At 36.7% G+C, this 16,294-nt stretch overlaps 1 protein-coding gene across 3 annotated transcripts; it reads left to right on the top strand.

Moving 5' to 3' along the window:
* The first annotated feature begins 7,760 nt into the window (after positions 1-7,760).
* Positions 7,761-12,069, top strand: LOC125192169 (protein kinase and PP2C-like domain-containing protein). 3 transcript variants are annotated; one of them, XM_048089673.1, is made up of 12 exons: positions 7,761-7,918; positions 7,983-8,100; positions 8,376-8,542; positions 8,949-9,016; positions 9,105-9,328; positions 9,732-9,783; positions 10,072-10,606; positions 10,865-10,934; positions 11,038-11,257; positions 11,384-11,488; positions 11,593-11,688; positions 11,760-12,069. In XM_048089673.1, exons 1-12 carry the CDS (start codon positions 7,804-7,806, stop codon positions 11,952-11,954), a joined length of 1,965 nt encoding a protein of 654 aa, XP_047945630.1. In that variant the 5' UTR covers positions 7,761-7,803; the 3' UTR covers positions 11,955-12,069. The 3 variants fall into 3 exon arrangements, 1 of the variants encoding a protein (XP_047945630.1); XR_007171314.1 differs by lacking the exon at positions 11,760-12,069 and having other exon boundaries at positions 11,038-11,304; positions 11,381-11,488; XR_007171315.1 differs by lacking the exon at positions 11,760-12,069 and having other exon boundaries at positions 11,038-11,282; positions 11,381-11,488.
* Positions 12,070-16,294: the final 4,225 nt, after the last annotated feature.

The following is a 16,294-nucleotide window of genomic DNA, read 5'->3' on the forward strand; positions in this document are numbered from 1 at the left end:
AGTTCAAGCAATTCCTTAACATGTTTTGCAAAGTCCATACTAACATTCCACTTGTTGAATCGTTGCAGGAGATACCAAAGTATGCGAAGCTACTAAGGGAGGCGGTAATGAGGAAAAAAAAGCCGACTAAAGCCGACCTTAAGCTACCGCATCATTGCAGCGAGATCATCCAAAAGGAAAGGGCAGTGAAGCAAAGAGATCCGGGCCAGTTCATCATTAGGTGCCGAATTGGAGAAGGGAAGGTTGACAAAGCACTGTGCGACTTAGGATCGTCCATCAATCTCATGCCACTGAAGTACTACGAAAAGCTCAACATCGGGCCACTCAAATCTTCAGATGTAACACTCAGGTTGGCCGATAACTCGTCCATCAAGACTGTAGGTATGATTGAGGATGTCTTAGTTAAAGTTGATGATTTTATTTTTCCTGCCGACTTTATTGTGCTTGACATGAAAGTAGACAAGAACGTCCCTCTAATCTTAGGGAGAGATTTTCTTGCCACTTGCAAAGCTTTGATTGATGTAGGTCGTGGCGAGATCACAATCAGTGATAATCATGGTCAATCCACCTATAAGATCGAGAGCGAGATGCTAAAGTTTGAGGAGGCAAAGCGGGCAAAAATGGAACAACAGTGCAGAGCAGTCATGGCTACCGACTTGACCAAGTCCAAAGATCCCTTTGAAGCGGAGGATCCTTCTACCTCCACTATCTACATTGTCAAAGAGGTAAGACACTCTTCTAAAAAGGGTGATGCTAATTCTTCTACATCTGCTCCACAGAAGAAGAAACAGAAGAGAAAGAAAACACCCAAAGAGGACCCCGAGATATACGTCATCAAAACGAAAGAGGGGAAGTACAAGTGGTGGAAGAAGCTAGGGACCAAATTGCTCCCTATGCCAATTTTCAACACTCGAGTTATTGATCCGCCCAACTAGTGGGCCACTTCAAGTCGAGCTAACGACTTTAACAAAAGCGCTTATTGGGAGGCAACCCAATTTTCTTTTTTTTTTTTTTTATTTTCTATTTTTTTTTTTTTATGTTCTGTTAAAAAAAAAAAAAAAAAAAAAAAAAAAAAAAATTGGTGGCGGTCGCCGCACTTAAAGCACGGCGGTCGCCACACGTGTGTTAACATGTGCAGGAAGGATCGGGCCTAGGGCAGGCTTAGGGCGGGCCAGAGTAACCGCTGCACGGGCCGCGGCGGCCCGCCAGGATTGCTGTTTACGAAGGCCCGTGTGGCGGCCCGCCACGAGAGACGCGGCGGTCGCCACACGCAGTCCAGAGACGGGATTTCCACCATAAAAGGTATGTTTTCCATTCCTTTTCACATTCCTTCTCAAATTCCTTCCTTGCACACAACCCCCACCTATATAAATCACCAAATTCACACACCCACACTATCATTCTCTCAATTCTCTCAAAGTCTAGAGCTCTTCTTCTACAAATTCTCTCCACAAAAAGGTATGAATCCTAACTCAATTTCTGGGTTTTTCTTTACTTCTTCCATGGATTGTGCTTTATTTTGGGTGAATTGTTCGGTAGAATCTCTTAATTCATGATGGGGGATGATTATGTGTATGAATTTTTGAATTCTATGGTTTAAAATTTGCTTGGTTGGTGATTATTAAGTTGTGAATGATGATTCTCTCTTGGTTTTTAGAGTTTAAAAGTAGCAATCATGTTCATAGCATTGTGAGGCTATTATTACTTCCATGAATTGCAATATTTGTGATTTTGTAGAGATTGTTGGTTTTTATGGATATTTGGTTGATACGTCTCTGCATGGGGGATGAATTCACGTTGGGGGATGATTTTTTGTGTCCTAATTTGGTTGTTTTTGCTTAAAATGTTATTATGCTAAAAATTAGGATGCTATTTTACCCAAGCTTGCATATAAGTTCTTATCTCTTGATTTTTACTTGGTTGAATGCAAGTTTTGCTTTAATTTTCCAAAAACCCGTAGGAGATTTTTGTGTTCTAAAAATGTTTTCTTGAATCCATGTCATGAACATAACATGAAGAACTTAGAAACACGCATGCTTAGGGACACATTAGACCGAGTTGCCAATGATATTATATTCCATCTATGTTTAAGTGTGGCTTAACGTTTTGATATGATGGTTGGGTGAAAAGGTGCATAATTAGTGAATTGCTTGTTCGCCTTGAATCGTGCTTTTACCTTGTGAGATTTGAGCCTTAAATTCTTTCTTGTGTGATTTATCTGTATGCATGTATATGTTTCTAGAACTTGCTCCTAGTCTGCCTAAGTTTACATAGTGTTTAAGTTGATTTAGGAGGATGTTAGGCCGTCTTTTCTTAGCTACTTTTATATCCAAAATTTTCGACCCTCTCAAATTTTTCCTTTGGAGCCAATTTTGAGCCTTTAAGCCTTTTCTTTGGAAGCCAAAATAAATGGGGGGACAATTCCTTGGGTTAGTATAGTTTTTGTTATCTTCTTTTGTAAAGGAATTGGAGAGATAAGGAGGAAAGTATAAAAAGTAGTGTGCTTAATATTAAGAAAGTACAAGTTGTGAAATTGAGAAAAATTCCAAATATGTGCTTGATCTTAGAAAAAAAAAAAGAAAGGAAAAAAAAAAAAAAAAAAAAAAAAAAAAAAAAAAAAAAAATGTGTGAAAGGTTGTGAAAAGAAAATAAAATCAAAGGATTGAAAGTAAATTGAAGGAGAAAAATAAAGTGTTAGAAGTGCCTTAAGTTTTAGAAAAGTGGAGTCATCTTAACTCTACTTGGGATATTTTTATATTTGAGTCACTTTTTAGCCAAATATTCCTCACCTACCAAAGAGCCTACGTTACAACCGAAAAGAAAGACCTTTCGGACTTTTGATGCTTAATCACATTGAGTAGAGGAGGGATTAGACTTTGAGCAAGCCTATGGTAAACTTTGCATGATGCATGATTTGAGTGATTTACACTTTACCTTTATACACTTTGAGAGTGAGAGAAAGAACACTTCCCATCTTTGGAAGTTTGCCACATGTGAGTGCTTGAATTCAAGGTGTTCCACGAGTTAGTAATGAAAGTGCACTATTAAGCCTTGCTTGATTTGATTGTGTTAATCCATGCTTAATCTATTCTTTCATCTTTTGAGGCAATTATGACGTCTAGTCCTTGTGCATTCCGTGCGTCTATTCTTGTGTCTTTAGTGTTTTGTTCGAGGACAAACAAAAATGTAAGTTTGGGGGAGTTGATACGCCCGGATTTTGCACTGTTTTAAGGCCATTATTTGGTCCGTTTTTGTTATCAAAATCACTCTACATGTCCATTATTTGCATATTCTATACATTTTGGTATTTTGACGTGTTTTGTGAGAAATGTGCATATTTGAGCCGAAAAGGGGAGTAAAAACGCATAGTCTGGAAATCTGGAGTCAGACGGCGACCAGCGACCGCCGCGAAGTTGTACGGCGACCGCCGGCGCCCGGCGGTCAGAGCTATGTGGCGGCCCGCCTCGGAAATTTACGCTAGGAGAAGAGTCTCGCCCGGCGACCGCCGGAGGACATGTGGCGGTCCGCCACCGAAGGGTCAGAGTCTCTGGACTCCAACGCGGCGACCGCCGGCCAAGGTGCGGCGGCCCGCCGGAGAAAGGCGGCGAATCCGACCAGCCCTAGATTTGCTCCAAGATTTACCAAATTTTGAAGATCTTTTCCTTCTATGATGAGGAATAATCTTCCCCTATAAATAGGACCTCAAGCTTCATCAAAAAGAGTTTTTTTCACACAACAAGAACACATTCATAGAGAAAGAGAGTGACTACTTGCAACATTCATAGAGATCAAAAGCTAGAGTACTTCAATTGTGCAAGGAGTTGGAGAAGGATTTCAAGAACATCAAGAACGACAAGGATTCAACCTACGGGTTTTATTTGCTTTAGTTTTATGTTCAAATTGTTTTCCCTTCAATCTATGTTTTTAGTTTATTCAGTCATGTGTAACTAAACTCATAGGATTCTAGGGATGTGTTAGTAGCAACTTTGGTTATACAATTCCGTTTTCTATTTAATATCCGTTTTGTTTTTACTTTGTTTCTTCCCTAAGTTAATCATGATGCTTCATAATTGAGTGACACAATTATGTATGATTCAATACAACTTGCTTCATAACTGTGACAGAGTTCTAGCGAGTTAGATCCACTTAGTAGACACTACAGTTAGCTTCCTTTAAAACGGCACTGTTAATTGAGAGTGAGGACTTTTCAAGGGTCTTAGGAGCTTTTTGGAGTTACGTGTTAGGATTGACAACCCTAATGTTAGTAATCAACGTTTGTATCGCATGAGCATAAGCTAGGTGACTCGTCCTTTCAAAGTATTAACTGTGCTAGGGTATTGTAGTTTGGAATTTGTATAACCATAAAAGTGAAAGCACATCCCTGGAATTCCCCTTATCTCTATACTTTTCTCTCCGTGATTTGCTTGCATTTAGTTGTTTACTGTTTTTAATATTTACTGTTTTCAAAAGTTTCCAAAAATTCTTGTTTCTCCAGATAGTAATTGAGTTCTAGTAGAAGATAGACACTTTGTGTACATCTTCCCCGTGTTCGATACCCGGTACTAACCTTTTGCTATACTATACCTACTCTGTATACTTGCAGGTATTTATAGTGCAAATAAAAAGTGCACTAGCAACTTTTAATATTTCTTGAACTATAAGGTTCAAGATATGTGCACAACATCTAACATTAAAATATTCACCCTTACTCAATAATGAATTTTGTATTTGAAGTCTTGTCTTCAAAATTTGAACCACAACATTATTGACAGACGCATTATCCAAAGTTAAAGAAAAAACTTTCTTCTCTATCTTCCAATCTACCAATATATCAAAAATCTTCTGAGTGGGTCCAGAATGCGAAGGAGGCATAGAACAAAAGGCAAGTATTTTGCTATCCAATTTCCATTCATCGTCCACATAATGCGTAGTTAAACAAATGTAACCCGAATTAGTGCATGCAATCCAACCATCAGAAGTTAAGCACAACAACCCTGAAATACTATTCAGTCCAATCCTCAGTTTCTCCTTTTCAATTTTATACATATTCATCACATCAGAGGCAAGAGTATCTCTCGAGATAGATTTTGCATCTGAGTTCAAATAAGAGTGATAACCTCTCACATTTTCAAATTCAACCCAATTCAATGGAAGATCATATGCAACTGTTATCTTAGTCATCCACTCCAGACAAATTTTTGGGTCTATTACTTTAGACCTAGCCTTTAACGTTACATAAAATTCACATTTCCAAACATTGGTTTTTTCTTACACACCTTCAAATGATGACTAAAAGTTGAAGTGCCATGTTTTGTACCTTCATATGTATATGCTTGATCACAATGATTACTCTTGGCCGATAGCTTTCCATCTTTATTGGGCTGTTTTTCCTTTGTAAAGTGATTTCAAACGTCAGATGTTTTCATCTTCTTACTTTTAGAATTATATAGAATCTGTATATCATCATCACTTCCCTCAACAAAATTTGGAGATGAGTCTTCCATGTCGATCAACTACAACATAAAAGTAGAGAACAAGATCAATATAATATCAATTGTACACTTTAAATAAAAAAAAGATGACAAGATGATCAATATAATATTAATTGTTATATAGTCGTTCGAATAGGAAAACCACACTCCCATTTGGAAAAGCAAGAATAAACCACAAATAGTAAATGAAAATTTGTTTAATTGATTTTCATGGTGGAATGAATCAAGAAAAAATAAATTTTCTGATCCTAATCTTCAAAGAAAAGGTAATCCTTAAAAGGAAAAAATGTACAAAAGATCTTTTGGTTATGTTTTGAGTATTAAAAAAAAGACCCAATGATTTTAACACTAAAAGCTCAAGTTGTGTAAATTCACCTCCGGCAGTTAAAAGATAAATTGGGATGCTCGCATTAAAGTATTTTCATTTAATCATGAATCATGCATATGTAAGTATTCCTCTTTTATCTAGAAAGATTTAATTTTGATTTCAAAAATCAAAATATTGTGTTTGTGTCATCTATGGTTCTACACTTCTACCTATTTTGCAGTCAAGCAAAATTAAAAAGATTTTAAAAACAAGACTCAGAAAGATGAACTGACCGACGGTGGAGTGGAGACTGGCGGCGGCGTGAAAATCGAGAGATGGGAGAGAGGGACGAGTTCTGGTTGGCCGATCCGAGACCTGACGATGGCGGCAACGTGAAAATCCTTCTATTTTTGCCTTAGGGAACGAATTCAGGAGGGAATGAGAAGGAGGGCCGTGAGGCTTAGGCTTAAGGAAAGAGAAGAAAGCTGCGCTTGAATTGAAAAATTATAATTTCTGAGTAAGAATTAACAAACCCAAAATTATAATTTCTGAGTAAGAATTAACAAACCCTAGTAGCGCCAGCTGTAAATGAACTTAATATTACTCTGATTATTAATTATTAGTATTAATATTATTTTTTAATTATAATCTTCAACCCGATGGGTTGACCCGTAACCCGATCGGATCAGCCCGCATAAACCGGTGACCCAAATGGCCCGATTTTAAATTTGGGCTGCGAATTTGCAACCCTAACTCGGTATTTTTTTCGGGTTATTCGGGCCGGCCCGCGGGTTTTGGGTTACATTGACATCCCTAATTACATACCAGATTTAGTTATTCACGAATTACATACCTAAAAAAATAACAACACACAGAAACCACATTACTACGAGTAGGGATGTCAGTGCAACCCGCAATCCGTGGGCTGGCCCAAATAGCTCGCCAAATTTAATAGGGTTAGGGTTGAAGATATATAGCCCGATAAAATTACAACCCGATAAGCCCGCACCTGATTAACCCGCAACCCGTTAGGGCCAAACCCGAAAATTTGCTAGGCTAACCCGAAAACCCGATAAAATTTCTATTATTCTATTTATAACTCCTAATTCATCACTTCATTGATTATTTTTATAAAATAGATAACAACAAAAATAACTTTCAACTTTATATTAAATATACAAATTATATATTAAATTTTCATTAATATAATAATATATAAATAAATTAGTAACTTCAAATTCACTAAAAAATACTTATTTAAATTTCTAAAACATGCTTTAAATTTTCTTGAAATATGTTTATATTTCATTTTGCACAAATCTCAAATATTAATATTTGATCATGTTAAGCATATATCTCAAATTATCGAATTTATCATAATTAAATGTTTTACATTTCATAAATATAACTAATTTTCATCATTATTTATTAGATTGATCGCATGTTAATTTTATCGGTCCAACTCGATTAACCTGTTGGGCTAGCTCGAAACCCGAGCTTTTAGAGTTAGGGTCGAACTCTCATAACGCGAAAAAAAATACAACCCGATCGACCCGCAACCCGATAGGGTTGGCCCGAAACCTGCTGGGCTGGGCCGATTGACATCCCTACTTGGCGGTTAAGAAGTGCGGCAGCAGTTGAAGAGTTCGTTTCCGAGTCAACCCCGAGTTACGCCGATTTTTGATATTTACTCGTTGGAGTTAGTTTGATACTCCATCCGTTCTATAAAAAATGTCACACTTTTCTTTTTAATTTGTCTAATAAAAGATGTCACATTTTCCTTTTTAGAAAAAATTCTCTCACGTGAATATAAAAATTATATTTTCTCTCTCCATTTAACACAGAAAACAAAATCTTCTAAAATTCTGTTCCAGTCTCACAAATGTGACATCTTTTGTGGGATGGAGAAAGTACTAATTTGCTGAGACGACATAGCCGGCAGTCTGTGCAAACTGCAAAGTGCAAACCAATTGCAACAGCTCTAAACACAGAAGTTGCAAGAAAATGGTTTTGGATATGATGGAGCCAAACACTTGTATCAGGGGTTGTTGCCACAGCCAATCAATCCCTCTCCATCTCCGCCCTTCTTCCTATTCCCTTCTTTCCCCCATCGCCAGAGGTATATTCTGCTCCGATTTCACCTTTCTTTGGTTCCACCTGTTTTACCGTGTGTGTCAATGCAGGTGCAGAGAGCGTGGTGTATGAAGCCGTACTCGACGGTAAAAGAGTGGCGGCTAAGAAGCCAATTCTATCTACTTCCGATGATCTCGATAAGTTCCACAAAGAGCTGCAATTGCTTAGGTCAAATTTCTCTTGCCTCCAATCATAGTTTTTGTTGATGGGTGGAGTAAAAAATTTAATCTTTTTCTGTGATTGTAAAAGGATTTTGGGATTTTTGCACTATTAATTGATGCAGGGTGGTTTGAAAGATTTTGTTGGTTGGCTGTAATTTTGAATTTATTGCATAAAATTTTCTGCTTGAGTCACTTTTTAGTTTGTATATGCAACTGGTTTTCCCTTTTTTTTTTCCTTTTCCCTCGAGTATGTTTTAAAGTTTTCTCATTTTGTGTCTTAAGCAAGTTGGATCATCCGGGAATAATGAAGCTGGTCGCAGCGCATGCTAGGCCGCCAAACTACATGTTTTTCTTTGAATTATACGAGGCGGGAGCCCTCTCGCTGAAACTGCACGTGGAAGAATATAGTCTGAGCATAGGCCAAGCTATGGAAATCACTACACTGTTAGGTATGTGCATTGACACTTCTAAGAATCTGAATATGTTAAATGCTGGTTGTTGAATTTGTGGTACTTCAAAGGCTTTTAAACTAGTTAAGATTAATGTATGCTTGTTCTTGGCATGAATAGATTATAGCTTCATGCTTTGGCAGAGATTATATATCTCATGGATGTGATTGATTTTTATCTATATCTTGTCTTGTTCTTAAAACCAGCCTATTATATTTCGAATGCAAAGTTTGGCTGCTTTTACATTCTTTTTTAATCATACAAAACACTTTCTATTCTTTATCAATTGGTAATGGAAAAACAGTTTGTTTGGTTCAGATTTACTTTTTGATCTTTGTATTTGATATGGTTCTAGAGCTCAAATTCAGATATTTATAACTACGTTTCTCATGCTTTCTGTTTGCAGCAAACGCTCTGATGTATCTGCATAGCCTTGGGATTGTACATAGGGATGTCAAACCAGCAAATATTCTAGTAATGTCTTTCTTAGCCAGGACATGTATATGCATCTGATTTTCTTAGCCAGGACACATCTGATAGTTTAGTCACCGATTTGATGCAGCTCAATGAGAATCTTCAACCACATCTAGCAGACTTTGGTTTGGCAGAATACATGAAAGATCTTGAACAAGTCTCCATAAAGAACTGGAAATCTTCTGGAAAACCAACTGGTGGTTTCCATAAAAAGAATATGGTTGGCACACTTATATACATGGCGCCTGAAGTACTGAGGAAAGAGGTTCAGACTGAAAAATCAGATGTCTATAGTTTTGGCGTGACGGTTAAGTAAGGACTTGCCTCGTGGCTCATATATTGCATAACATGAACTGTTGAAAAACGGTCTCTAGACACAATAATGTTAGATCTTATATAGAAGCGTTCATTTAGATGAAGTTCCAAACATGGCAATTCCATTGATTCACTGTTGCTTGGCTCCTGCTTCTTTCACTATTGAAACTAGATTCTTATCATTGCGCAGAAGAAAAAAGAAGTCATTGTTTTATTACTAATTGAATAAATCTTGAGTACATCATGCAAAGTGCTTTGTCTTTGGTCTATTGATATTTCTATCATGTATATTTAATTTGTATAGGACTTCATTCTAAAACATTCCCATTTTTGCATTTATAAATAGTTTAGGTTTACTATATTGTTGAATTTTTGTGTTTCTCATATTCTCATTTTGCAGTGAGCTACTAACTGGTGTTGTTCCATATACTGATCTTCGAGCAGAGGCACAGGTTCCGTTTCTTCATTTGCTTTTTTCCTTTCCTCTTTTGTATCCCTATTTAGTTATCCAAAATAAATTATTTTGATTTACAAGAATCTAAGGGGTATATTAAGGACAAACAAAATTATTGCACCTCTAAAAGGAAAGTAGACTATAATTGTGACAAAAAAGGAACAAAGGGCTTCCAAATTTTCAAGGAAAGTAGACTATAATTGTAGTCTGTAAAGAATAAGTTAATTACAGCTACCCTGTTTGTCTTATTTAACAGCATTCTTTTCCATTTATGCCTCTTTCCTAGGCCCATACAGTCTTGGAAATGAATTACACAGAACAGCAACTCACGGCAGCTGTGGTGTCTGAAGGATTGCGACCAGTTCTAGCTGGTCCACAGTCCGGCGCATCACCCACTTTGCTCTCTTTAATAAAAAGATGTTGGGATGCAGATCCTCAAAACAGACCTTCTTTCAGTGATATAGTTTTGGAACTCGATGTGATGTCGAGAAGTGAACATAGAACAGATGAAAAGGCTGATACTTCTGCAAGATCTGTTACACCACGTGACCATGTGGATACAACTAATAGTCTGAGCTATCAAGAGGCCCTGAATTGGTTTTCCCAGGGACAGGATATTGAAAAAAGCAGTTATGTTCCTTCTGAGAGTGTCGCCGCTTGGCTCTCTACTGATGATGTTACAGTTTATTGCCCAGTGCTATCTTGGGGTTCCTTTTCTACTTGTGGGAGAAGGGAAACCATGGAAGACACTCACTTTATATTGCCTCGTTTTTGCAACGAAAACAGTATTCATTTCTTTGGAATCTTCGATGGTCATCGAGGTATGTGGAACTGGAATCCTTTTTCGGGAATCATTGCTCTTGCTGTGAATTATCAATTATAGATGAGGGATAGAAAATGGTTTTCAAAGAGAAAAAACAAAGTTTGTGAATTCCTTTGAGTAGAATGTTAGTTCCAAGATTTTCAATTTACTTCCATGCAAATAGTTTGTTGCCCACGATTTTATGTCTGTGTCTGTAATCAGCTCTCATGGTCGTAATTGTGATGTTACAAACACAAAATCTTATATCATGATGCAGGTGGGGCGGCTGCTGAATTTTCAGCTGGGGCTCTTCCTGCATATTTGAAAACTCTGATTCCGATGAGCAGGTATGCCCAAATGATGGTTGTTACAGGCTCTACATAAAGACTCACGTATGTGAATCACGGAATACTAATTATGTCTTTAATAAATACCTTTTCCTAAATGCAGTCCATCTCAAGCCCTACTTGAAGCATTCGTTAAGACTGATGTTGCCTTTAGGAATGAACTAAATTATCGTCGAAAATCCAAGGGACTCATTCAGAAGGACTCACACCCTGGCTGTACTGCAATAACCGCTCTGATAGTTAAAGACAAGCTATTTGTTGCAAATGCTGGCGACTGCAGAACAATTATATGCCGAGCAGGAAAGCCTTACCCTTTAAGCAGGGTGCGTCAAAGATCTATATCGATATGTGCGTGTTCGTGTGTGTTTAGGTGCTATGAAGATGCTTTTTATACTCTCTATTTTGTATGAATCACACCTTTAACCAACTGAACGAGCTCATTATAGTAGGATCATGTGGCGAGCTGTCTTGAGGAGAGAGAGCGTGTCATAGGTGCAGGTGGCCAAGTCAAATGGCAAGTCGATACGTGGAGGATTGGCCCTGCTGCTCTGCAGGTTAATTTCTTGTCAACTTCCTCTTGTTTAATTCTGCGTTGATTGAACGTCTGAAACCTATTTATGATCATTATGCACTCTGATCTATATATGTTCCTCCATAGGTTACAAGATCTATCGGTGACGATGATCTAAAGCCATTTGTGACTGCTGAACCCGAGATAACTGAAACACTTCTATCAGCTGAAGATGAATACATAGTAAGTTTCCTTCTATCAGCATGAAGTGATTGATCACCTTGAGAAAAAAATGAGAGTTGTGGTTTTGGCAGGTAATGGCAAGCGATGGATTGTGGGACGTGGTGAGCAACGCAGACGTTGTTAGCATAATCAAGGACACGGTGAAAGAGGGCGGGATGTGTGCAAAGAGGCTGGCCACTGAAGCTGCTGAACGAGGTAGCAAAGATAACATCACAGTTATTCTGGTGTTCCTGCGTCCAGTTTCTACCGCAGAGAGGATTTTCTAGCTTCCAACTTTCAACTACTCTATTTATTCCGATATATTTTATTTAATTCATTATTGATATGATTCATGTATTATTAGATGCTTTTTGTGGGTAATAAATCAAACATCTTTTTATATGGATTCTATTTGATCTCCGTTATTAGAACATAGAATATCTGTTGAGGAGGGGATCGAGGTTTCAAACACTCGTTCTACTATAATTTGTCAAAAACCATAAAAAAGAATAGCAAAAGAAGAGTTTTTATTCAATGAAACACTAATTATTGTTTCTAAATATATCACTGATATTTTAAAAAGTTCTCCTATTCTATTCTAAATAGTTACACTCTTCATCTCGCAATAGGAGTCCTATTTGGTTATGGCACAGATTTTAAGAAATGCAAATAAAAGTGGGTTGAATAAGTCAGTGAAATATGAGTCTCACTTATATATATTAGTTCTATAATAAATTGTGAGTGAAATAAATTGGTGGAATATGAGGTCTACTTACCATTTATGTTAAAAGTGAAATATGACTCTTATTGTGGGACGGATAAAATAGCAAAATAGGACTCTTATTGTGGGACGGAGGGAGTATAGAATTAGATATTTTCGCTATATACAATAGCACACAACACATATACAAATATTACATTTTTTAGTTATTTTATAAATTTATAAAAGTTATAAAAACACGAACTTCAAACATTAGTATATTTTATATGGTATAATAGTTATTTATATTGAATTTTAGCTTTGAAATCAAGGTATTAAATTGTGAAGTTTCAATTTTTCTCAAATGCCTCATTGATAGAACATAGTATATAAAATGTCGACTTTTGATGATGTTTAAATTGACTTATATCCTTAAAATTTGAAAAAAGAAAAAATAAAAGAACAAATGAAACACATCATTATGAAAACCACCAAAAAATGACATTTTGTAAATAAATTAGATAATTAAAATTAAAATTTAATAATCAATATTTTAATTTCAAATTTTATGAAATTGACTATGGTTTAATGTTTATATTAACAAAGGTACACAAACAATGAAATTCTAAAAATATGGAAAATAAACTATTAAAATACTAATTTGAATATATTTAATAATAAATTATAAATACAAGAAATTAGTATACAATATTTTTCACATATAAAAAGCCCTCGAATTGGGATAGAAATTAAAAACCCATTCTCCAATCTCCATATTATATCTCTTAAACACACAAAAGAAGAGGAAATTAAAAGTGCCCCCCCCCATACGCCAAATGTAAAGTGGGTATGGGGACCACATCTGCCCTAGTCCACGCGCCAAGAACATGCTAGGCAGTGTGAGCACGCGCCTAGTCCTAGTCACGCGAGTGGCAGACCGCGTGGCTTTTCCTTTCCAAGCTGGCCTGCTGGCCCGATCATGATGCGAAAATGGCTTGGCCAATGTTCCAACAAATCAAGGGTCCTTGGACGCCTTGAGGATTCCACCTAATCCCTCGGTGTATACACGGTCATATGGACGGGGCCATGTGTTAGACGACACCCCTGCCTGAGGTCGACAAAATGCTTCCCTACACACACCGCAGCGAAGTTTAAGGCCCACTCGTGGGATTCCCCGTTAAGAGTACCAACCGCAACCAACTTTGCTTGGTTTTGCTTAAGTTAGGAATTAGGGCATGATCCAACTCCGATATGGAGTGTTTTGTAATAGCTAGACTAGATGTTAGGCTAGTCAACCATGGGCTTGTCCATGGCATTTCCCGCACCTAGATCCCATGTATAGGATTAGGTGTGTGCGGACCCAACCGTGAGGCCACTGCCCTCATGTGTCTTCTTGTACCCCCATTTCTTCGCATTTTAATTTTACTTATTCAAACACCCAAAAAATAAAAAAAATAAAAAATAAATATAGTGGGTTGAATCCCCTTTCTTTCTACTTCAGCTTCCTCGCCCTCTCTCATAACTTGAAAAAACACATAACCACTCCACACAAAGTAGGTATGGGAAGGCGCAGCATTGGTGTGAGATACGGGTCCGGCACCAGCTAAGCCCCTGTTGGAGCGGGTAGCTTGCCCCTATGATGGATCCGTCAGTGGGGACATGTGCATGTAAATGAATAGTATTGCATGTGATAGGAATCCAATTCCTATAAATGCTTATTGAAAAGATAAGAAGAGACACTTGTACGTGAATGAGATGATAGAGACATGTGCATGTTAATGAGATGATAGAAAAATAAGTGGAGTAGGAGAATAGGGCGTGTGCATGTGAATGAATAGTACTGCATCTGATAGGAATTCAATGCAATCAAATGCTTCGTGAGATAATGTGTTCCACAATATAAATCGAGAGATTCAGTTATTGACATTTATTAATCGAGAGATTAATTAACTAAAATACATTAGAAGATTTACTTGAAACAAAATCATACAAGCTCATTTATTAAAATTTAAGACTAAGTAATTAATTTAATCTGAGCTTAACAATTAATTAATCTCAACTCAAGAATTAACTAATTGTAGGTCAATGAATTAAAAGAGGACTATCAAATTTTTTAGCTCAAAATAAACTACTACTCTCTCCGTCTCAAAGAAAATGTACTTTGGGTTCGGCACAAGTTTTAATGTAAAATTAGTAAAATAAGAGAGAGGTAGAGAGAAAAAGTAATTAAAATATTGTTAGTGAAGAATGGATCCCACCTCATTCGAGAGAAAAGACTTTTCAAAATTGAAAAGTGCATATTCTTGTGGGGTGGACTAAAAAGGAAAGAGTGTATATTCTTGTGGGACGAAAGGAGTATATGTTAGTCCAAACCACAAATTAAAGTCTAAAGCCCAAAATAAGATCTTTAAGGCCCACAACTTGATTTAAAAAAAGGAGTCCAAAACTAATCCAATCCCACTAATTAAAGGATTATGCCTTCTCTACACTCTTCATTTCCTACTCTCTCTCTCTCCGGAGGAGTGATTGTCTCTGGTTGCTTCACGATCGGAGGTCTAAACAATATACGGCCGTCATGAAATTTTAACAGAAGGTAGATTATTGGTCATGTATCATTATGACCTAAGGAAATCAAATTTTAATGGTTAGATTTTCCGTTATTAATTTTCGAAGTGGCTGCCATTTTCAACGGTAGCAGCGTGGGTTTTCTACATGACCAGGGGTCAAACGTTGTCTGATTGTTTTGAAATTTTAAAGGAAGGTAAACAAATCATCCAACTTCATTTCGACCGAAGTAAATTAAAGTTGAACCGTTAGATTTATAGTTATTAATTTCCGAAGTGAGTGCCAGTTCAAGATGCTTATTTTTAAATTTAAACAAAAAGTATTTTTCTACTTTCTTGATTTAACAAAAAGTATTTTTCTACTTTCTTGATTTCATGAATTGTTTACGATTATTTCCGAATGTAGTGCAAAAAGATAGTTTTTACATTGAACTTGAAAGAACGAAGGTTTGATGGTTTGATGATGAAGTGAGCATGCTTGGCTTTGATGTAAATTCTTGAGAAAATTCAACAATGCTACAAGTTTTCTTTTCTAGAAGGCATGCTAGAAAAGAATCGTTTGATAAAATCTTACCTCGGAAGAATTGATTATAGATTTGTTGTACTTGTACCGACTCCAAACCTCCTATTTGTTTGAGTCTGTTTGAGCAATCGAGGGATGAAAACCACTCTCTCTTTATTCTCCTTCTTTTCCGACAGCATACATGTTGAAATTTAATAACCTCGTTGTTGAAAACTCGCATGGCTTGATTTTTGGGATATGGCATCATTTGAGATTTTGAAAAAAAAATAACTCCTGTTAGTTGTAGGTCTCAAGGGTTAATTTGCAGGGGTGGGAGGAGAGAGCTAATTAGAGCATTATTCAAAAATTTGCCAGATCTTTTAAGTATGGTCTTTGTAAATCGTTCTTCATCATAAAAACTTTTGAAAACATTTCTGAACTATACGACACAAACTATTCTACTCACTATTTCACACGATTCACGGCACTATGCATACTATTCACGACACTATTTGTCTGTATCTTTTTACCGTTTACAAATTACCACGTGTTGACGGTCTTTTCATTTGCAGGAGCATGCTTCGGGAATTGGAGTTTCCCGGGAACAAAGGTAAAATATAAAAAATGAAAAAAATGCATCATCAAATTGATAATCAATATAAAAAAAAGGTAAAATCAGAAAAGCCCCTCACTTTCTTTAAGGTTGGATGCACAACCTCATGCAGTGAGGGTTGATATGACAAATTTATTTACATTAAAACCTCATCCAATAGTCACCGTTACACGCTTAATGCTCATTAAGGTTTGTGTGTGTACATATATGTAGTAGTTTATGTATATAATTCAATACTGAAGATCCAA

The sequence above is a fragment of the Salvia hispanica genome, chromosome 6 (genome assembly GCF_023119035.1).
Source record: "Salvia hispanica cultivar TCC Black 2014 chromosome 6, UniMelb_Shisp_WGS_1.0, whole genome shotgun sequence".
Lineage (NCBI taxonomy): Eukaryota > Viridiplantae > Streptophyta > Magnoliopsida > Lamiales > Lamiaceae > Salvia > Salvia hispanica.

Excerpts from the sequence above, each read along its gene's own strand:
- LOC125192169 (XM_048089673.1), top strand. The coding sequence starts at position 7,804 with ATGGTTTTGGATATGATGGAGCCAAACACTTGTATCAGGGGTTGTTGC. Across the intron at positions 9,017-9,104 it reads TCAAACCAGCAAATATTCTA|CTCAATGAGAATCTTCAACC; the intron begins GTAATGTCTTTC and ends GATTTGATGCAG. Across the intron at positions 11,489-11,592 it reads TTGGCCCTGCTGCTCTGCAG|GTTACAAGATCTATCGGTGA; the intron begins GTTAATTTCTTG and ends GTTCCTCCATAG.